At 46.4% G+C, this 23,339-nt stretch overlaps 1 protein-coding gene across 3 annotated transcripts in view; it reads right to left on the reverse strand.

Moving 5' to 3' along the window:
• Window positions 1-23,339, reverse strand: part of nkd1 (NKD inhibitor of WNT signaling pathway 1) — a 97,726-nt gene that overhangs the window by 22,467 nt on the left and 51,920 nt on the right. For all 3 annotated transcript variants that reach the window (XM_078400402.1, XM_078400401.1, XM_078400400.1), the window contains one exon: window positions 6,828-6,931. In XM_078400402.1, the coding sequence (XP_078256528.1) occupies window positions 6,828-6,931 (104 nt within the window). The remainder of the gene's footprint in view (window positions 1-6,827; window positions 6,932-23,339) is intronic.

Below are 23,339 nucleotides of genomic sequence, written 5' to 3' on the forward strand. Positions count from 1 at the left end.
CTCATCCACACTCCCCCCACTTTCTCCCCCCCCCCCTCACCTGGACTCCCAACTATTTCTCACCCCTCCCACCCCTCTGGCTTCATAATTCCGCACCTACATAGATACATAGACAATATGTGCAGGAATAGGCCATTTGGCCCTTCGAGCCCGCACCACCATTCAATGTGATCATGGCTGATTATCTACAATCAGTAACCTGTGCCTGCCTTCTCCCCATACCCCTCGATTCATAGAAAATAGGTGCAGGAGGAGGCCATTCGGCCCTTCGAGACAGCACCGCCATTCATTGTGATCATGGTTGATTATCCACAATCAGTAACCTGTGCCTGCCTTCTCCCCTTGATACCACTAGCCCCTAGAGTTCTATGTAACTCTCTTTTAAATTCATCCAATGAATTGACTTCCACTGCCTTCTGTGACAGAGAATTCCACAAATTCACAACTCTCTGGGTGAAAAAGTTTTTTCACATCTCAGTTTTAAATGGCCTCCCCTTTATTCTTAGACTGTGGCCCCTGGTTCTGGACTCCCCCAACATTGGGAACATTTTATCTGCATCTAGCCTGTCCAGTCCTTTTATAATTTTATACATCTCTATAAGATCCCCCCTCATCCTAAATTCCAGTGAATACAAGCCCAGACTTTCCAATCTTTCCTCATATGACAGTCCCGCCATCCCGGGGATTGACCTCGTGAACCTATGCTGCACTGCCTCAATAGCAAGGACGTCCTTCCTCAAATAAGAAGACCAAGACCTATAACAACTGGGACTTGAAAATGGCGACTCTGTACATTGTCTCAGTGTACCACTGCTATACACTTGTGCTGTGTCTTAGATGCTGATCGAAGATGTAACTTAGTGCTTATGTATAATGATACTTGTATTGCACTGTATACAAAAATGGATATCATTGTACCTCGGTATATGTGAGCAATAAAGTGCCTTTGAAAGTACACCCGCTGATTAACTTGCAACTCTTCAATCCGCCTTACATCTGCTTTTATCTCTGACTTTTATTTCAACCATCTGCCTATCAACCCCCCACCCCCTGCCTGTGACCACCTATTACCTCCCACACTATGTCCTTGTCTCCCCACTCTTCCAGCTTTCTTCCCCCCACCCCTCACCCCCGTCCTTCCCCTCCCCTCTACAGTCAGTCTGAAGAAGGGTCCTGACCCGAAAGGTCACCAATCCGTGTTCTCCAGAGATGCTGCCTGACCCACTGAGCTGTCAGTTACTCCAGCACTTTGTGTCTATCTTTGGCATAAACCGGCACCTGCAGTTCCTTTTTATTTCATTCATACGGAACTCTTCCTGTCCCAAAATATGAATTTGGCTATTGGTTTGATGAATATCGTTTAAAAATACCTAACCACTTTGCTTCACCTAAACACTTCAGCATCTGAAGAAGGGTCCTGACCCGAAACGTTATCAATCCATGTTCTCCAGAGATGCTGCCTGTCCTGCTGAGTTACTCCAGCATTTTGTGTCTACCTTCGATTTAAACCAGCATCTGCAGTTCTTTCCTAAACACTTTGCTAGTTGGTAATGTTTGACGTAGTTTCAAGTTTAATGTTTGATGGTTAGTTTAGTTTAGTGTTAGAGATACAACGTGGACACAGGCCCTTCGGCCCATCGAGTCCGCGCCGACCAGCGATCCCCGCACACTAACACTATCCTACACACACTAGGGACAATTTTACATATATACCAAGCCAATTAACCTGCAAACCTGCACGTCTTTGGAGCGTTGGAAGCCGAAGATCTCTGAGAAAACCCACGCAGGTCATGGGGAGAACGTGCAAACTCCATACAGACAGCACCTGTAGTCTGAATAGAACCCGGGTCTCTGGCGCTGTGAGCCAGCAACTCTACTGCTGCGCCACTGTGCCAGTAAGCAGAAGATATATAATTAATAGACTCTTTATTCTCCTATTATAATTAAGCATTATAATCCTTCTGACTCTGCAGTTTAGTGGAAGATAAGACTTTTTTTTTTAAATGTCCCCCCAAAATTTCCTTTCCCGCTATTTTTGTTGTAAAGGTGAATCCTATTGACTATGAGCTGTATATAGACAATAGACAATAGACAATAGGTGCAGGAGTAGGCCATTCAGCCCCTCGAGCCAGCACCGCCATTCAATGCGATCATGGCTGATCACTCTCAATCAGTACCCCGTTCCTGCCTTCTCCCCATACCCCCTCACTCCGCTATCCTTAAGAGCTCTATCCAGCTCTCTCTTGAAAGCATCCAACGAACTGGCCTCCACTGCCTTCTGAGGCAGAGAATTCCACACCTTCACCACCCTCTGACTGAAAAAGTTCTTCCTCATCTCCGTTCTAAATGGCCTACCCCTTATTCTCAAACTGTGGCCCCTTGTTCTGGACTCCCCCAACATTGGGAACATGTTATCTGCCTCTAATGTGTCCAATCCCCTAATTATCTTATATGTTTCAATAAGATCCCCCCTCATCCTTCTAAATTCCAGTGTATACAAGCCCAATCGCTCCAGCCTTTCAACATACGACAGTCCCGCCATTCCAGGAATTAACCTAGTGAACCTACGCTGCACGCCCTCCATAGCAAGAATATCCTTCCTCAAATTTGGAGACCAAAACTGCACACAGTACTCCAGGTGCGGTCTCACCAGGGCCCGGTACAACTGTAGAAGGACCTCTTAGCTCCTATACTCAACTCCTCTTGTTACGAAGGCCAACATTCCATTGGCTTTCTTCACTGCCTGCTGTACCTGCATGCTTCCTTTCATTGACTGATGCACTAGGACACCCAGATCTCGTTGTACTCCTCCTCCTCCTAACTTGACACCATTCAGATAATAATCTGCCTTTCTATTCTTACTTCCAAAGTGAATAACCTCACACTTATCTACATTAAACTGCATCTGCCATGTATCCGCCCACTCACACAACCTGTCCAAGTCACCCTGCAGCCTTATTGCATCTTCCTCACAATTCACACTACCCCCCAACTTAGTATCATCTGCAAATTTGCTAATGGTACTTTTAATCCCTTCGTCTAAGTCATTAATGTATATCGTAAATAGCTGGGGTCCCAGCACCGAACCTTGCGGTACCCCACTGGTCACTGCCTGCCATTCCGAAAGGGACCCATTTATCCCCACTCTTTGTTTTCTGTCTGTCAACCAATTTTCTATCCATGTCAGTACCCTACCCCCAATACCATGTGCCCTAATTTTGCCCACTAATCTCCTATGTGGGACCTTGTCGAAGGCTTTCTGAAAGTCGAGGTATACCACATCCACTGACTCTCCCTTGTCAATTTTCCTAGTTACATCCTCAAAAAATACCAGTAGATTTGTCAAGCATGATTTCCCCTTCGTAAATCCATGCTGACTCGGAATGATCCCGTTACTGCTATCCAAATGCTCAGCAATTTCGTCTTTTATAATTGACTCCAGCATCTTCCCCACCACTGATGTCAGACTAACTGGTCTATAATTACCCGTTTTCTCTCTCCCTCCTTTCTTAAAAAGTGGGATAACATTTGCTATCCTCCAATCCACAGGAACTGATCCTGAATCTATAGAACATTGAAAAATGATCTCCAATGCTTCCACTATTTCTAGAGCCACCTCCTTAAGTACTCTGGGATGCAGACCATCAGGCCCTGGGGATTTATCAGCCTTCAGTCCCATCAGTCTGCCCAAAACCATTTCCTGCCTAATGTGGATTTCCTTCAGTTCCTCCATCACCCTAGGTTCTCCGGCCCCTAGAACATTTGGGAGATTGTGTGTATCTTCCTCAGTGAAGACAGATCCAAAGTAACGGTTTAACTCGTCTGCCATTTCTTTGTTCCCCATAATAAATTCCCCTGCTTCTGTCTTCAAGGGACCCACATTTGCCTTGACTATTTTTTTCCTCTTCACGTACCTAAAAAAACTTTTGCTATCCTCCTTTATATTATTGGCTAGTTTACCCTCGTACCTCATCGTTTCTCCCCGTATTGCCTTTTTAGTTAACTTTTGTTGCTCTTTAAAAGAGTCCCAATCCTCTGTCTTCCCACTCTTCTTTGCTATGCTATATAGAGTGATGCAGAATTGGTAGGGGTAAGATTTGATGTTACAGGGCAGTGAAGTATTGATGACAGGAACCCAGCCTGCTTTGGTCAGGTTTGCTTGCAAATCACAAGGGATCATTGAGGAAATGTTAGTATGAAAGTGCACACGCCTTAATATTTTGCAGCCAGAAAAGTCCGAGGATTTTTCCTCTAACGCTAGCCTCGCAAACTTTGCACTAATTCATCCATCATTGACGGATGGACTTTTAAATAACCAGTTTAGTTTAAGGTCATCAGGTCATGTGATAGGAGCAGAATTAGGCCATTTGGCCCATCAAGTCTACTCCACCATTTAATCATGGCTGGTCTATCTCTCGCTCTTAACCCCATTCTCCTGCCTTCTCCCCATAACCCCTAAACACCCGCACTAATCAAGAATTTGATTTAGTTTAATTTAGAGATAGAGAGCGGATTTCTTTTTTAGATTTGGAGATACAGCGCAGAAACAGGCCCTTCGGCCCACTGGGTCCGCGCCGCCCAGCGATCCCCGCACATTAACACTATCCTACACCCACTAGGGACAATTTTTACATTTGCCCAGCCAATTAACCTACAAACCTGTACGTCTTTGGAATGTGGGAGGAAACCGAAGATCTCAGAGAAAACCCACGCAGCTCACGGGGAGAACGTACAAACATCCGTACAGTATAGCACCCGTAGTCAGGATCGAACCCGAATCTCTGGCGCTCAGGCCCACCGAGTCTGCACCGACCAGCGATCCCTGCACATTAACACTATCCTACACACACCAGGGACAGTTTGCATTTATACCATGTCAATTAGCCTACAAACCTGTACGTCTTTGGAGTGCGGGAGGAAACTGGAGCACCAGGAGAAAACCTACACAGGTCACGGGGGGAACGTACAAACTCCATACAGACAGCACCCGTAGTCAGGATCAAATCCAGGTCTCTGGTGCTGAAAGGCAGCAACTCTACCGCTGCGCCACCGTGCCGCACAATCTTTTGCCCAGAATGTTTAGTTGATTATTGTCACGTGTTCAGAGGTACAGTGAAAAGCTCTCATTTGTGTGCTATGCAGTCAAAGAGAAGACTATATATGAATGCAATCTAGCCGTCCACAGTGCACATATATAGATACAAATAAATCTTTCCCCTCTCACCTTAACACTATGTCCTCTGGTTCTTGATTCCCCCACTCTGGGTAAAATAATCTGTGCATTCAACAAAAGATTCTGTTCAAAGTGTTGGTTCTTTAACTAGTTTAGTTTAGTTTCTTATTAACACGTGTACAGTGAAAAGCTTTTTTGTTGCGTGTTATCGAGGCAGCGTAAAGACAATACACGATTGCAATCGAGCATTCCACACAGATGCAGGATAAAGGGAATAACGTTTAGTGCAAGATACAGTCCAGTAAAGTCCGATTAAAGATAGTTCAAAGGGCTCCAATGAGATAGATGGGAGGTCAGGACCGTTCTCTAGCTGGCAAGGGGACTGTTCTGTTGCCTGATAACCAAGTCCCGAGCTTTGCAGTTCCAAACTCCAAGTTTGCCTTCATTTCTCTACCAATGTCACTTGGACAGGTATGTGGATGGGGGAGGTTTAGAGGGATAAGGGGCCAAATGCAGGCAGGTGGAACTAACTTAAATGGGACCAAAACCTGGTTACTCTTGGATATATAGTCTCAGTGGGCTTTTTCTATGCCTTAGTTGCTTAATTGGGTATTGTACTTCCGTAGGGCAATAGTCTTACTGATCTGTATGTAAAGAAAGAATCTCACGGTACCTTGGTACACGTGATAATAAAGGAACCATTGAACTTAGATGGGACACCTTGGTCGGCGTGGACAAGTTGGGCTGTGTGGCTCAATGAGTCTAGAACTGCCCCAGAGCACTGTTAATATGGAAACCATTGTCCTAGTCTAGGATGTGACCGAAGATGGAACACATGTCTTCAGCAGATAGAGTTTGCCCGCAGAAGAGAACAGAATATGTAACAGATTGACTCTCTTTCCCCATTTCAAATTATAAATTGGGACTATGTGTGAGTGACACAAAGTGCTGGAGTAATTTGGCATATCAGGCAGCATCTCTGGAGAAAAAGGGATGGGTGACGTTTCGGGTCGGGACCCTTCTTCAAAGTGAAGACCCTCCTTTAGACAAGTCTGAAGTCAAGTCTGAAGAAGGGCATCACGGTGGCGCAGCGGTAGAGTTGCTGCCTTACAACACTTGCAGCGCCAGAGACCCAGGTACGATCCTGACTCTGCTATCTGAACAGAGTTTGTACGTTCTCCCCGTGACCTGCATGGGTTTTCTCCAAGATCTTCGGTTACCTCCCATGCTCCAAAGACGTACAGGTTTGTACTTTAATTGACTTGGTATAAATGTAAATTTCCCCCAATGTGTGTAGGATAGTGTTAGCGCTCAGAGATCGCTGGTCAGTGCGGACCCGGTGGGCCGAAGGGCCTGTTTACGCGTTGTATCTCTAAACTAAACTAAAGGATCCCAACCAAAAACGTCACCCATCCTTTCTATCCAAAGATCGTACCTGACCCGCTGAGTTACTCCAGCACTTTGTGTCTGTCTTCGGTTTAAGCCAACATCTGCGCACAATGTGTGATTGGCCGCATTTATAAAATATTGATGGCGGTAAAAGATTTTAGGTTGACAATTCCCTTTAGTCTCCAGCACGGTACGGCTGCCAAGACCCTTATTGACCTGTGCACACGATACATTATTAAGCAGAGATGTTGGAAACAAAACTCACTTCAAATTTCAATTGTTTCTTCACGCTGCTTTGACCAGCCCTCTTCTCCGTCGTCTTCTCAGCTGCGTCAATGAAGCCTTCCATGTTCTCTGGAGGTAGAGCAACTTCGAATTCCAAACGAAAAAGTGTGGGTTAGTAGCCAGTCGATGCAGTACAAGAGAAGATTTCAATAGACACAGTCGCCGCGTGCATCTTGAAACTCTGCGTTTTATGCATTGTTATACCATTTCATAAACATCAGAAACCCACCCTGCAATCATTATTTAAAATACCAAAACTATTCCAAAATACAATCAAGAGTTCATCGTGGAGAAGCCTCTTCAGTAAATTCAACCCCCAAAAAATAAACGGTCTACTTGTCAGTAACTTAATGTGCGGGGATCGCTGGTCGGTGTGGACTCGGTGGACCAAAGGGCCTGTTTCTCACATTGTATCTTTAAACTAAACTAAACTAAATATAGAATCCTTACCAATGCCTCCTTTCTCGCACATAATCCTGGATTGTTTTGGGACCTTTCCTTACAAGCGCCCTTTAATTGAGTACATTGCAATAACTTTCACGAATTCCATTGCAACTTCAGTTAAAACTGGAGTAAAATGCCATAGTCCTGACCTCAGGACTTTTACTTAATGAGGCTTCAGAACATATATGTGTCTCATGGACCACGCCCCAGCAGTAGTGTTGCTGCCGTACAGCGTTTGCAGCGCCGGAGACCCAGGTTCGATCCCGACCACGGCTGCTGTCTGGACAGAGTTTGTAATTTCTCCCCGTGATCGCATGGGTTTTCTCCGGGTGCTCTGGTTTCCTCCCACACTCCAAAGACGTGCAGGTTTGCAGGTTAATTGTCATTGGTAAAATTGTAAATTGTCCCTAGTGTGCATGATAGTGCTGGTGTATGGGGATTGCTTGTCGGCCTGGACTCGGTGGGCCGAAGGGCCTGTTTCCGTGCTGTATATCTAAACTAAACTAAATTAAACTATAGAACAGGCCCTTCAGTTCACAATGTCTGTGCCGAACATGATGCCAAGACCAACTCGTCTGTCTCTATATAACCCACACCCCTCCATTCCCTGCATGTCCATGTGCCCATCCAATAGTCTCTCAAACACCACTATCGTATCTGCCTCCAGCACCACCCCTGGCAGCACGTTCCAGGCCCCCACCCACCCTCTGTGTAGAAAAACTCACCCCGCACATCTCCTTTAAACTTTGCCCCTCTCACCGTAAACCTATGCTTTCCAATCAATATTTGATATTTTCATCCTGGGGCAAAGTTTCTGACTGTCTACCCTATCTGTGCCTCTCATAATTTTATATGCAGTACTTCTATCAGGTCTCCCTGCAACTTCTGGCGTTCCAGATAAAACAATCCAAGCCAGTCCAACCACTCTCTACAGCTAATACCACAGGCATGATCATTCTGGTAAAGACAGGCACAAAGTTCTGGAGTAACTCAGCGGGTCAGGCAGCATCTGTGGAGAATATGGATAGGTGACGTTCCGGGTGGGGGCACTTCTTCAGACTGAAAATACCCCCCTAGTGCCATCCTACCCATTAGGAATAATTTACAACTTTACTGAAGTCAATTAAGCTACAAACCTGCACGTCCTTGGAGCGTGGGAGGAAACCGGAGCACCCGGAGAAAACCCACGCAGTCACAGGGAGAACGTACAAACTTCGTAGAGACAGAAATCATAGTCAGGATGGAACCTGGATCTCTGGTAAGGCAGCAACTCTACTGCTGCTCCACTAGGCTGGACTCCTGAGGTCCATTAAGTTATTTGTTTAGTTTAGAGATACAGGATGAAAACAGGCCCTGGGGAATCAAGAACAAGAGGGCATAGGTTTAATGTGAAGGGGAAAAGATTTCACAGGAAACCTGAGGAGCAACTTTTTTTACACAAAGAGTGGTTGGTATATGGAACGAGCTGCCGGAGGAAGTAGTGGAGGCAGGTGATATCACAATGTTTAAAAACAATTGGACAGGTACATGGATAGGACGGGTTTAGAGGGATATTGGCCAAACGCAGGAAAGTGTAGATGAGACATGGGAAATTCATAAGGTCATGTGATAGGAGCAGAATTAGGCCATTCGGCCCATTAAGTCTACTCCACCATTCAATCATGGCTGATTTATCTCTCCCTCCTAACCCCATTCTCCTGCATTCTCCCCGTAACCCTCGACACCCGTAGTTGGGCCGAAGGGCCTGTTTCCATGTTGTATGACTCAAAACGAGGTTCTTAATGGACAGCCGACATGCCAGCAAACCGTGCCGGCTGGAATGACCTCGGGTAAATGCGTGCTCAGATTAATTTGAATTGTCTAGTTTAGTTTGGAGATACAATGGGGAAACAGGCCCACCGAGTCCACACCGACCAGCGATCCCCACACACTAACACTATCCTACACACACCAGGGACAATTTACACTTATACCAAGCCAATTAACCTACAAACCTGCACGTCTTTGGAGTGTGGGAGGAAACCGTAGGTCTCGGAGAAAACCCATGCAGGTCACGGGGAGAACGTACAAACTCCGTACAGACGGCGCCCGTAGTCGGGATCGAACCCGGGTCTCTGGTACTGCACGCGCGTTAAGGCAGCAACTCTACCGCCGCGCCACCGTGCCGCCCTTCTGTTTTTGTTTAATTACTTTTTCATTGAGTTTAGAGACTTTAGTTCTGACTTACTAACCAATGGCCGAGGGTGGTCTGGAAAAGCTGTATCTCGTCGGGACCAGTGAACAATTGCACACGAACAAACTGCCGCTAATAATTTCATTATTATAAGATATATTTGAATTTACATAACAGTCATTACTTACTCTCTATGAATAATTTATCAGAAACAATTCATGTCTATAATGCAAAGCGCAAGAAAAGAGAGATTTACGTTTGGTAACTTGCCAATAGATTGAAGAGTTTAGTCAGCTGAGAGCTGAGGAAGATAAATTGGACACACCTTTAATTTAATAGATATCCAACTACAATCCTTGGCTTGAAAGACTAATAAGCTCTATGGTGACTTAGTGGGGTAAAGGTTAAGTTCATTACGTTGTGTGTGGCCTTAAGCCAATATCTTAACCATTGTGCCTCAGTATTAATAATAGTTCTCATTCAACACATGGGCGCAGCGGTAGAGTTGCTGCCTTACAGCGCCAGAGACCCGGGTACAATCCCGACTACGGGTGCTGTCTGTACGGAGTTTGTCCGTTCTCCCCATGACCTGTGTGGGTTTTCTCCGAGATCTTCGGCTTCCTCCCACACTCCAAGGACGTACAAGTTTGTAGGTTAATTGGCTTGTTATAAAGTTAAATTGTCCCTGGTGTGTGTAGGATAGTGTTAGTGTGCGGGGATTGATGGTCGGTGCGGACTCGGTGGGCCGAAGGGCCTGTTTCCGCGCTGTATCTCTAAACTGAACTAAATACTATTAAATGAACGCCTTGAAAAATGGTTATTTGATGCATGCTTTAATAATTCATTGGCAATTGGCACATATAAATCGGATCAAAAGAAATGTTGTCAGTAAATTGCTAACTTTCACAACAGACGCATGATATTTAAACTTCACTCTCTGCAAGGATGAACAAAGACTCTTTCCCCAGCTAGTGTTTTTAAAACTTACTCTGTAATCCAGTTAATCACAAAAAATATGGAAATAAACCATGTCCCATTTTAAAAACCAGTTTCATTTAATCTTCACTTCAGCCTTATCAAAGGGAGACAGCTACAAATAAAAAGAAACATCAGGAGCTCAGGAATATATATGGGAGCAGAGAAGTAATTAATTATATGGAAATCTGCTGTTTAAAGTCAGGCTCGTACATTTTACGTTTAGATTATTCTTGCAAAACCTGGCTGGGCCAAGTTATACCAGCTAGTTTGTGTCATTGAGAAGTGGAGTAGAGTGAAGGAATGGGATGTATCTAAGTCACCTTACCCCCTAACAAGGGATCTGAAACCACACTGGTAGGAAAACAACTCCAGATGCTGGTTCTAATCAAAGGTAGACACAAAATGCTGGAGTAACTCAGCAGGACAGGCAGCATCTCGGGAGAAAAGGAATGGGTGACGTTTCGGGTCGAGACCCTTCCTCAGGCCCTTGAATTATTAAAGCATGCATCAAATAACCATTTTTCAAGGCATTCATTTAATAGCATTTAGTTTAGTAGAGAGATACAGCGCGGAAACAGGCCCTTCGGCCCACCGTGTCTGTACCGACCAGTGATCCCCGCATACTAACACTATCCTACACACACCGGGGACAATTTACATTTATAACAAGCCAATTAACCTACAAACCTGTACGTCCTTGGAGCGTGGGAGGAAACCGAAGATCTCGGAGAAAACCCACACAGGTCACGGGGAGAAAGGACAAACTCCGTACAGACAGCACCCGTAGTCGGGATCGAACCCTGGTCTCTGGCGCTGTGAGGCAGCAGCTCTACCTACCATGTGTTGAATGAGAACCATTATTAATACTGAGGCGCAATGGTTTTGGGGGGCCCAAACTACACGGGTGTTCTGGCCCCACCAGGGAACCATTTCAACATTTTAGAAACGTACAGCGAGCCATTTTTACTGGGTTGGAAACGAAGGGCGGCACGGTGGCGCAGCGGTAGAGTTGCTGCCTTACAGCGAATGCAGCGCCGGAGACTCAGGTTCGATCCCGACTACGGGCGCTGTACTAAACTAAACCTGCACCCAATTATTTTCTCTACTCTCGGTCTGGAGAGGGGTTCTGAAACGTCACTAAGTACAGGGAGAAGGCAGCATCTCCTGGGTGGCTGCCTGACCCGCTGAGTTGCTCCAGCATTTTGTGTCTATCTTCATATCTACGTAGCTGTTGTGCTGCAGCAGGCAAGAATTTCATCATTCCGTTTCGGGACAAAAGACAATAAAACATTGAATTCCCTTTGAATTCCCTTGCCTCTTAACATTTGGGGAGGAATCAAAGCCAATCAACAAGATAGACTCAAAGCGTCGGAGTAACTCAGCGGGTCAGGCAGCAACTCTGCAGGAAAGGAAGAGGCCACATTTCGGGTCGAGACCTTCGGCAGACTGAGAGTCAGGGGAGAGGGAACCGAGAGATATGACAAGGTTCATAGAACAACTTAACAAAAGATATGCCAAAAGGCAGGTCAAAGTCAGTAACGATGATCAAGGAAAGGTGGAGCCCACAATGATCGATTGTTGGCTGTGGGGAAGGTGGTAACGAGTATTACAAACATTTATTGCAGTTTAGTTTTTTGGATGTTTATCCAATACTGTACGTACTTAACTCCCTTACTCCGATATTGCGGACAATTGCCAACAACAGACACTATATCCCCCCCCACCACACCCCACCCCCCCCACCCCAACTCACACCACCCCCCCCACCACATCCCTCCCACCCCCCCACTCCACTTCCCCCCACCCCACCCCCCCACGCCACCTCACCACCCATCCCACCCCCACCCCACCCTCTGTTATAACAAGGATCATCTGTAATTTACAAATTAAATTGTCATGGGAAACAGGCCCTTCGGCCCAACTTGCCCACACCGGCCAACATGTCCCGGCCACACTAGTCCCACCTGCCTGCATTTGGCCCATATCCCTCCAAACCCGTGCTATCCAAGTACCTGTCTAACTGTTTCTTAAATGTTGGGGTAGTCCTTGCCTCGACTACCTCCTCTGGCAGCTCGTTCCATACACCCAACACCCTTTGTGTGAAAAAGTTACCCCTCAGATTCCTATTAAATCTTTTCCCCTTCACCTTGAACCTATGTCCTCTGGTCCTCGATTCACCTACTCTGGACAAGAGATCTGCCCGATCTATTCCTCTCATGATTTTATACTCCTCTATAAGATCACCCTTCATCCTCCTTGCGCTCCAAGGAATAGAGTCCCAGCCTGCTCAACCTCTCCCTATAGCTCACACCCTCCAGTCCTGGCAACATCTTCGTAAATCTTCTCTGAACCCTTTCAAGCTTGACAACATCTTTCCTATAACACGGTGCCCAGAAATGAACGCAGTACTCTAAATGCGGCCTCACCAACGTCTTATACAACTGCAACATGACCTCCCAACTTCTACACTCAATACTCCAAACAGATTGTTATTTATTGGTTTAGATGCCCTGTTTATTCTACAAGCTTTGCAGTTCGTAGTCTGAACTGCCAACCATGCAAATACCCCTCGGTTTATCCTATTAAATAGCAAACTGCCAATTTAAACTCTTTATTTGACCATATTCACTTGGAACTCTTTGATCCTCAATTCTCATGTTAAGAAAACGTATTTTGGCTGTAGATCAGACAGAATTAAATAGAATTACTAATTCATTAAGTTAAAATTTAAACACTGTTTCTATGTTTTAGCCCGAAGAGCGGCCCTTTTATTTGAAGATCAAAGAAGATGCCCCTCCCCTCCCCCATCCACCCATCTCCTCTGACAAGATGGTGCCCAGCCCAGGCAATTGAAGAAGGGACTCGACCCGAAACGTCACCTATTCCTTCTCTCCAGAGATGCTGCCTGTCCCGCCGAGTTACTCCAGCATTTTGTGTCTATCAAGAGTTTAGTTTAGTTTAGTGATACAGCGTGAAAACAGACCCTTCTGCCCACCGAGTCCATGCCGACCAGCGATCCCCACACATCAACGCTAACCCACACACACCAGGGACAATTTACATTTACACCAACCTAATTAACCTATAAACACCTATATCTTTGGGAGTGTGGGAGGGAACAGGAGCTCCCGGAGAAAACCCACACAGGTCACGGGTGGAACATACAAACTCTGTACCGACAGCCCACTGAGTCAGGATTGAAACTTGGGTCTCTAGCGCTCTGAGGCAGCAACTCTACCACTGTGCCACCATCTTGCCCTCTTTTGCGGCACAGACATAATGGGCCGAAGGGCCTGCTCTCGTGTGGTACTGTTCTATGTATCTACAATGGAAAGCGGCATTAGTACCTCTTAATTCTCTGCTGTCTTCTCCATTCCAAAGTCAAACATAAGTACGAGATACATCAGAGACGAAATGTTTCTTTCCATTTTATATAGATTCAATCCAGCACTCGGTAGAAGCCATAACCTTTCAGCTGGAGTTTCACTGAGTGAACATCTGCTCTCACAGCTCACTACTTTGATGTTTAGTTTGTTCTTTCTACAGTTCAAAAGGGCCACTAATGTACCAGTCCATCACCAATAAATTCTCCGTTCAGAAACCTGAAATCTTGTCTCCTTGAAATCGAAGACAAAAGATCATATCACGCTTCTGCACATCTGATTAAAGTTATACTCCAACATCTTTTATCCTGCAGCGTACTCTTTTAAAGAAAACAAGCCACAGCAGTTATCATAAGGTCATAAGGAAAAGGAGTAGAATTAGGCCGATCGGCCCATTGAGTCTACTCCGCCATTCAATCATGGCTGATCTATCTCTCCCTCCTAACCCCATTCTCCTGCCTGCTCCCCTTAGCCTCTGACAACCGTACTAATCAGTTATAGAGTCATAGATTCATACAGCGCAGAAACAAGCCCCTTGGCCCAACTTGCCCACACTGGCCGATACTAGTCCCACCAGCCTGCGTTTGGTCCATATCCCTCTACAACTGTGCTATCCACATACCTGTTCAAATATCTGATAGTGCCTGCCTCAACTACCTCCTCTGGCAGCTCGTTTCGTACACTCACCACCCTCTGTGTGAAAAAGTTACCCCTCAGGTTCCTATTTAATCTTTCCCCCTTCCCCTCACCTAACCCCTCACCTAAGCTCAGGGGTGACCCACTTTTGCGGTTGCAGCTCCTAGACTGTGAAACAACAACCCTCTCCCCATCAGAACTGCCCCCTCCATCGACTCCTTTAAGTCCAGGCTCAAAACCTATTTCTACTCCCTAGCGTTTGAGGCCCTCTGAGGGGGCGCTGTGACCTGTTTATGTATGTGCTGTTATGTTTGTGTGCCATTGTATGTTCGTTTCTTAGTACCTGAACTGATGTACAGCACTTTGGTCAACGTGGGTTGTTTTTAAATGTGCTATACAAATAACAGTGACAAAAGACTCTGTGCGTCCACCCGATCTATTCCTCTCATGCCTTTGTACACCTCCATAGGTTGTACACCTTCCCAGTAACTCAGGAGCTTTGAAGAATTTTTATTCATCCGGGATAATTGAGGAACATTTTGCTTGGAAATTGGGATCAATTTGCACCCTTTATTTTATGATCAGATCAGGCATAAAAGTGATTGGACCCACATTGCCATCATTTCGAGATGAAATGGCTTACTTTTGGGAAACATTTCTATGCAGTTTGTCATTAGTACCTGGCTAATTCCCTCAAAACACAGCTGATTACTTCACTAGATTTAGATTTAGAGATACAGCACAGAAACAGGCCCTTCGGCCCACCGGGTCCGCGCCGCCCAGCGATCCCCGCACACTAACACTATCCTACACACACTAGGGACAATTTTTACATTTGCCCAGCCAATTAACCCACATACCTGTACGTCTTTGGAGTGTGGGAGGAAACCGAAGATCTCGGAGAAAACCCACGCAGGTCACGGGGAGAACGTACAAACTCCGTACAGACGGTGCCCGTAGTCAGGATCGAACCTGAGTCTCCGGCGCTGCATTCGCTGTAAGGCAGCAACTCTACCGCTGCGCCACCGTGCCGCCCTCTTTTAACTACTCTTAACTACTCTTAATTACGTTTGAGAGGCTTTTAGATAGGCATGTGGAGACATTGAAAAATAGAAAATAGGTGCAGGGGTAGGTCATTCAGCCCTTCGAGCCAGCACCGCCATTCAATATGATCGTGGCTGATCATCCAAAATCAGTACCCCGTTCCTGCCTTCTCCCCATATCCCTTGATTCCGGTAGCCCTTCAGGGGTATGCAGGGAATGAAGGGATGTTAGTTAGTATCCTGGATGAAAACTCTATTCAGCTGTGAGGCAACATTATGCATGTCCACCACGCTCGGTTCCAGAGCCTTACTGGATTACAGAGGTCACGGCCTCTGAAAGGAGTCCAACGGCACCGGAACGTTCCGCCGAGACACCGAGACACCGGCCCCGCATAGTCGGCCTCGGAAGTTCCAGAGCCCCGGCCGCAGATTCCACCCGCCGATCGGCCGCGGAAGTCCCGATGAGGTCGAGATCGGCCGCTTCACCCGGCCTGGGGGCCACGTTTTCGGGGGGAATTCCGGGAGGGGGGGGATTCCAAATGCGCTCTCGTGATTTTGTCCGGATTAAAGGAGGTGCCGGACCACCAGTTGCCGGACAATCAGTGGTGGTGGACCCGTGTTGCATTGTGAAATGAGATGTCAGCATTTTGACGTCTTGATTAGTACAGGTGTCAGAGGTTATGGGGAGAAGGCAGGAGAAAGGGGTTAGGAGGGAGAGATAGATCAGCCATGATTGAATGGTGGAATAGACTTGATGGGCCGAATGGCCTAATTCTACTCCTATCCCTTAAGACCATATGACCCCACACATTAACTGTCCTACACACACTAGGGACAATTTATATTTATACCAATCAAATTAACTTACAGACCTGCACGTCTTTGGAGTGTGGGAGGAAACCAAAGATTGCAGAGAAAACCCACGCAGGTCACAGGGAGAACGTACAAACTCCGTACAGACAGCACCCGGAGTCGGGATCAAACCCGTGACAGTGGAGGAACGGCAGTATATTTGCAAGTTAGATTGGTGTAAAAAACTTATATCAGCAACACGCAGTGATATCGTCACACATCTGGAACAGCTGCACCCCAATTCCTAGGCAGCTCTGTTTCTATCGAAGAAACAAGAAACTGCAAATGCTGGAATCCTGAGCAAAACACGAGGTGCTGGAGGAACTCGTCAGGTCAGGCAGCATCTGTGGAGAGGATGGACCACGGTGAATGGAATGACCCGCTGTGTTCCTCCAGCACAAAGCTCAGTCTGAAGAAGGGTCTCGACCCGAGACGTCACCCATTCCTTCTCTCCTGAGATGCTGCCTGACCTGCTGAGTTACTCCAGCATTTTGTGAATAAATACCTTCGATTTGTACCAGCATCTGCAGTTATTTTCTTATACTATATATTATAGCACTTTGTGCGTGCTCTGTTGTTAATTAATCTAATTCCAATATCAAAGATTCTCACGGAGGGAGAGCTATACTTCCTCTCCGCGAATTGCAAACTTTTCCAGCTTGCTTACTTACGGCATCTTTTCAGTTTATTAGTTTAGTTCAGAGATGCAGCGCGGAAACAGGCCCGTCGGCCGACCAGCGATCCCCGCTCATTAACGCCATCCCACACACACTAGGGTACAATTTACATTTCCACCAAGCCCGACATTAGCCGACAAACCCGTATGTCTTTGGAGTGTGGGAGGAAAAACCGAAGATCTTGGAGAAAGCCCACGCAGGTCACGGGGAGAACGTACGAACAAGCACCATTGTCAGAATCGAACCCGGGTCTCTGGTGCTGTGAGTGCAGTGAGGCGGCAACTCGACCGCTGCGCACTTTTAATGTGTTATTTTAAAAGTTAAGACTTCATTCTTGTTGCTGTTCCGCACAGCGTGTATGCAAAACGTTAATCTGTCACATTGGAGCCAAATACTAAACCGGTGCCAAATTGGCTGGAGTTGAACCACATATTCTCCATCTCTGTGATCTCCAAAAACCCTTCACAGTGATACAAGGCACGCACCATCACAGCCCTTTCTAATGTCAACTAAAACCAGGCTGGATTCTTCTAAACAACTCCAAACAACCCAGAGGTAAATACTGTAAGGGGATTCATAACCCAGGGGCGGCACGGTGGCGCGGCAGTAGAGTTGCCGCCTCACAACGCCAGAGACCAACTCCGGGTGCCGTCTGTACGGAGTTTGTACGTTCTCCCCATGACCTGCATGGGTTTTCTCCGAGATCTTCGGTTTCCTCCCACACTCCAAAGACGTGCAGGTCTGTAGGTTAATTTGATTGGTATAAATATAAATTGTCCCTAGTGTGTGTAGGACAGTTAATGTGTGGGGTCATAAGGTCATAAGGGATAGGAGTAGAATTAGGCCATTCGGCCCACCAAGTCTACTCCGCCATTCAATCATGGCTGAGCTATCTCTCCCTCCTAACCCCTTTCTCCTGCCTTCTCCCATAACCTCTGACACCCGTACTAATCAAGAATCTATCTATCTATGCCTTAAATATATCCATTGGCTTGGCCTCCACAACCATCTGTAGTAATGAATTCCACAGATTCACCACCCTCTGACCAAAGAAATTCCTCCTCATCTCCTTCCTAAAAGAACGTCCTTTCAGGAGATCGCTGGTCAGTGCAGACTCGGTGGGCCGAAGGGCCTGTCTAAACTGTACCTCTAAACTAAAAGAACTAAACCAGGAAGATGATTCTTCATGGTAATCCATACTTAACGTGTGCTTTCACGTCGTACATTTAATGAACGAAAAACCTTGACATTAAACACCAATTTTTAAAACAGCAATTCCCAATGAATAACTTAAGAATGTGCGTTTCTATGGCTCGGACCACTAACCTCTGGTAAGTGGATCGAATAAGATTGCCTAAGATAGAAACAAAATGCAGGAGTAACTCAGCGGGACAGACAGCATCTCTGGAGAAAAGGAATAGGCGATATTTCGGGTCAGTCAGAATTAGGCAGCCTAACCCATTGTAAAATGTAATCTCACCAAACCAACCTATAAGCAATTAAATTCACAACAGTCTCTCAGCAAATGTAAAGGTCCATCACCGGGTTAAGAGCAAATCAAAACTTCAAGCAGCATCCTACAATGAAATATGATGTTCAATAAAGATTTTAGTTTGAACCAGTATTTGTACAGCTGATATGTGATGTTAGAATCACCACACATTTTACAATGTACAGCAAGGAACAGCAGCTGCTGGTTTAATCCGAAGATAGACACAAATTGCTGGAGTTACTCAGCAAGCCAGGCATCACCTCTGGAGAGAAGGAATGGGTGACGTTTCGGGTCGAGACCCTTCTTCAGACTGATGTCAGGGGGGCGGGACAAAGGAAGGATATAGGTGGAGGTGTTTCGGGTCAAGACACTGTACAATGTACAGGTCCACCACCGGTTTTCTGGCAACTGATGGTCTGGCACTTCCTTTAATCCCGGAAAAATCACCCAGAGCGTATTTGAAAGACCCCTCCGGAAGTCCCCCCCCAAAAACATGGCGCCCAGGCCGGGTGGGGCGGCTGATCTCGGCCTCTTCGGGACTTCCGCGGCCGATCGGCGGGTGGAATCTGCCTCCCTGCGGCCTGGGCTCTGGAACTCCGGCCCGGCCCGAGCCGGCAGATCCGTTCCCATCGCCGACTTCCCAGGCCGACTTTGGATCACCCATTCACACTCGTTCTATGTTATCCTACTTTCTCAGGTTTGTAGGTTAATTGGCTTCAGTAAAATTGCAAATTGGCCCTGGCGTGTAGGATAGGGCTAGTGTACGCTAGGGATCGCTGGTCGGCACGGTCTCAGTGGGCCGAAGGGCCTGTTGCCACACTGTATCTCCAAATTAAACTAAGATCTGGGTTTAATGGCAACTTATAATATTATATGCTACAGATTAAGTTCAGAATAACTCAGACTGCTAGTGTGCATGGCTCCATAATTAGTAGCAGTTCCTCCTTCAGATACTAAAAAAATTGGAATTTAAAAGATGCCTCTCAACCCAAAGCTGTTGGCTGTCTGTACACAAGGAAAATGTTAATGACTGCCAAACATTCTTCAAACGTTGAACTTAGATGGACCTTCGCTTCTACCTGGTGCTTTAAGTCAGAGGCTAAATTGTTCGGATCCAAGCAATAATCTTTTGCCTTTTATCTTAGTTTATTTAGTTTTAGAGATTCAGCGCGGAAACAGGCCCTTCAGCCCACCGAGTCCATGCCAACCAGCGATCCCCGCACACTAACGCCACCCTACACACACACGAGGGCCAATCTTATATTTCTACCTAGCCAAATAACCTACAAACCTGTACGTCTTCGGAGTGTGGGAGGAAACCGGAGATCCTGAAGAAAGCGCAAGCAGGTCACGGGGAGAACGTACAAACTCCGTACAGACGGCACTCGTGGGCAGGATCGAACCCGGGGTCTCTGGCGCTGCGAGGCAGCAACTCTACCGCTGCGCCACTGTGTCTACGTGGTCAAATAAAATCCTGACCTTTGCTTTTTCCCTGGAGATGGAGGGCCAGCAGAGCCATTGAAGTCTGCCTCTCGGATTCCCCACATACTGATAGGACTGGAAAGATTCACTATCAGAATACTCCACCTGTCCCATCATGTATCACCCTGACTGTAATCGAGATGGATGTTGACAGTTGCAGCACCTACATCACATGAAACGCGTGTCGCTGTCTGATCAACACTTCAGTTACAATCTCACGGACCGCAACTTCAACTCAGGAAGCCCAACCATAGCCTAGGTTCAGTGTTGAACCACTGTCTACCTCTTTGGTGACCCTCGGACTATCCTTGATCATTTGCTGGCTTCACCTTGCACTAAACTTTATTCCCTTATCATGTATCTGCGCACTGTAAATGGCTCGATTGTAATCATGTATTGTCTTTCCGCTGACTGGTCAGCACGCAACAAAAGCTTTTCACTGTACCTCGGTGCACGTGACAGTAAACTAAACCGCTAATAATTGCGATCACTGCCAAAAGCATTGATTCTTCTTCCTTTTAGGAGTCACAGCCTGGAAAGAGGCCCTTCGGCCCAACTTGCCAATGCCGCCCAACGTGCCCCATCTACACTCGTCCCCACCTGCCTGCGTTTGGCCCATATCCCTCTCAACCTTTCCTATCCACGTACCTGTCCAGATGTCTTTTTAAATGTTTTGATAGTTTCTGCCTCAACTACCACCTCTGGCTGTTCATTCCACAAACCCATCACCCTCTGTATGAAAAAGTTGCCCCTCGGATTCCTGTTAAACCTCTCATGCCCCACCTTAAACCTATGTCCTCCTGTTCTCAATTCCCCTACTCTGGGCAAAAGACACTGTGTATCTAACTTGTCTATTCCCCTCATAGGAATTTAGAAGGATGAGAGGGGATCTTATCGAAACGTATAAGATTATTAAGGGGTTGGACACATTAGAGGCAGGAAACATGTTCCCAATGTTGGGGGAGTCCAGAACCAGGGGCCACAGTTTAAGAATAAGGGGTAGGCCATTTAGAACAGAGATGAGGAAAAACTTTTTCAGTCAGAGAGTTGTGAATCTGTGGAATTCTCTGCCTCAGAGGGCAGTGGAGGCCAATTCTCTGAATACATTCAAGAGAGAGCTAGATAGAGCTCTTAAGGATTGCGGAGTCAGGGGGTATGGAGAGAAAGCAGGAACGGGGTACTGATTGAGAATGATCAGCCATGATCACATTGAATGCCGGTGCTGCCTCGAAGGGCCAAATGGCCTACTCCTGCACCTATTGTCTATTGTCATGATCCTATACACCCCTATAAGATCACCCCTTGGCCTCCTGCCCTCCAAGGAATAACGTCCTAGCCTGCTCGACTTCTCCCTGTAGCTCAGGCCTTCAACTCCTGGTAACATCCCCACAAACCCTCTCTGCGTTCAAGTCAATATACGCACGCACTTCCCCTCTTCACAATTAGGCTGTTTGCGGGGATTTACTTAATCCCACAGTGAAGCTACCGTTCCAAGCTGTAAAGAGAGATCAGACGGACAAGCATAGTGGGATAAAAGAACGTTAAACCCCACACCTCAGATTATACACGGCTGTTGAAATATCGGCTCAACTATATTTAGTTGAATCCGCCAGGCAGAAACATCAATCAAACAAATTCATATTTCCGGCAATAATGAAATCCTATGCTCAAAATATTTGATACAGTTTCATCACCTCGGCAAGGCCAGCAGCATAATCAAGGACGAGTCGCACCCTGGCCATTCCCTCTTCTCCCCTCTCCCCATCTGGCCAAAGGTACAGAAGTTTGAAAACGCTCACCTCCAGATTCGGGTATCATAAGATCATAAGTGGTAGGAGCAGAATGAGGCCATTCGGCCCGTCAAGTCGACTCCGCCATTCAATCATGGCTGATCTATCTCTTCCTCCTAATCCCATTAGACAGTAAATAGGTGCAGGAGTAGGCCATTCGGCCCTTCGAGCCAGCACCAACATTCAATGTGATCATGGCTGATCATTCTCAATCAGTACCCCGTTCCCGCCTTCTCCCCATACCCACTGACTCCGCTATCCTTTAGAGCTCTATCTAGCTCTCTCTTGAATGCATTCAGAGAATTGGCCTCCACTGCCTTCTGAGGCAGTGAATTCCACAGATTTACAACTCTCTGACTCAAAATGTTTTTCCTCATCTCCGTTCTAAATGGCCTACCCCTTATTCTTCAACTGTGGCCCCTGGTTCTGGACTCCCCCAACATTGGGAACATGTTTCCTGCCTCTAACGTGTCCAACCCCTTAATAATCTTATATGTTTCGATAAGATCCCCTCTCATCCTTCTAAATTCCAGTGTATACAAGCCTAGTCGCTCCATTCTTTCAACATATGACAGTCCCGCCATTCCGGGAATTAACCTAGTAAACCTACGCTGCACGCCCTCAATAGCAAGAATATCCTTCCTCAAATTTGGAGACCAAAACTGCACACAGTACTCCAGGTGCGGTCTCACTAGGGCCCTGTACAACTGCAGAAGGACCTCTTTGCTCTGATACTCAACTCCTCTTGTTATGAAGGCCAACATTCCATTGGCTTTCTTCACTGCCTGCTGTACCTGCATGCTTCCTTTCAGTGACTGATGCACTAGGACACCCAGATCTCGTTGTACGTCCCCTTTTCCTAACTTGACACCATTCAGATAGTAATCTGCCTTCTTATTCTTACCACCAAAGTGGATAACCTCACACTTATCCACATTAAACTGCATCTGCCATGCATCCGCCCACTCACACAACCTGTCCAAATCACCCTGCAACCTCATAGCATCTCCAGCCTTCTCCCCATAATCAAGAATCTATCGATCTCTGCTTTAAAAATATCTACTGACTTGACCTCCACAACCTTCTGTGGCAAAGAATTCCACAGATTCACCACCGTGTGGTGACAGTTTCTTCCCGGCTGTTATCGGGCCATCTGAACCATCCTACCACAACCAGAGAGCAGTGCTAAACCACTATCTAGCTCTTTGATGACCCTCGGACTATCCTTGATCGGACTTTGGCGGCTTCACCTTGCACTAAACCTTATTCCCTTATCAAGTATGTGATTGGCTTGATTGTAACCATGTATTGTCTTTCCGCTGGCTGGATAGCACGCAACAAAAGCTTTTCACTGTACCTCGGTACACGTGACAATAAACTGAACTGAAACTGAATCACCTCAATAACAGTGAGCGAGATTATGATACACATTTGGAGCAAACATTATTTGGCGTTGGCATACCCCATCACTAAAACGCCTTCATTTAAAGAGCTGTCAAAGCCAATTAACAACCAACGATAGCATCTTTAAAAAGTGATAAA

The sequence above is a fragment of the Rhinoraja longicauda genome, chromosome 6 (genome assembly GCF_053455715.1).
Source record: "Rhinoraja longicauda isolate Sanriku21f chromosome 6, sRhiLon1.1, whole genome shotgun sequence".
NCBI lineage: Eukaryota > Metazoa > Chordata > Chondrichthyes > Rajiformes > Arhynchobatidae > Rhinoraja > Rhinoraja longicauda.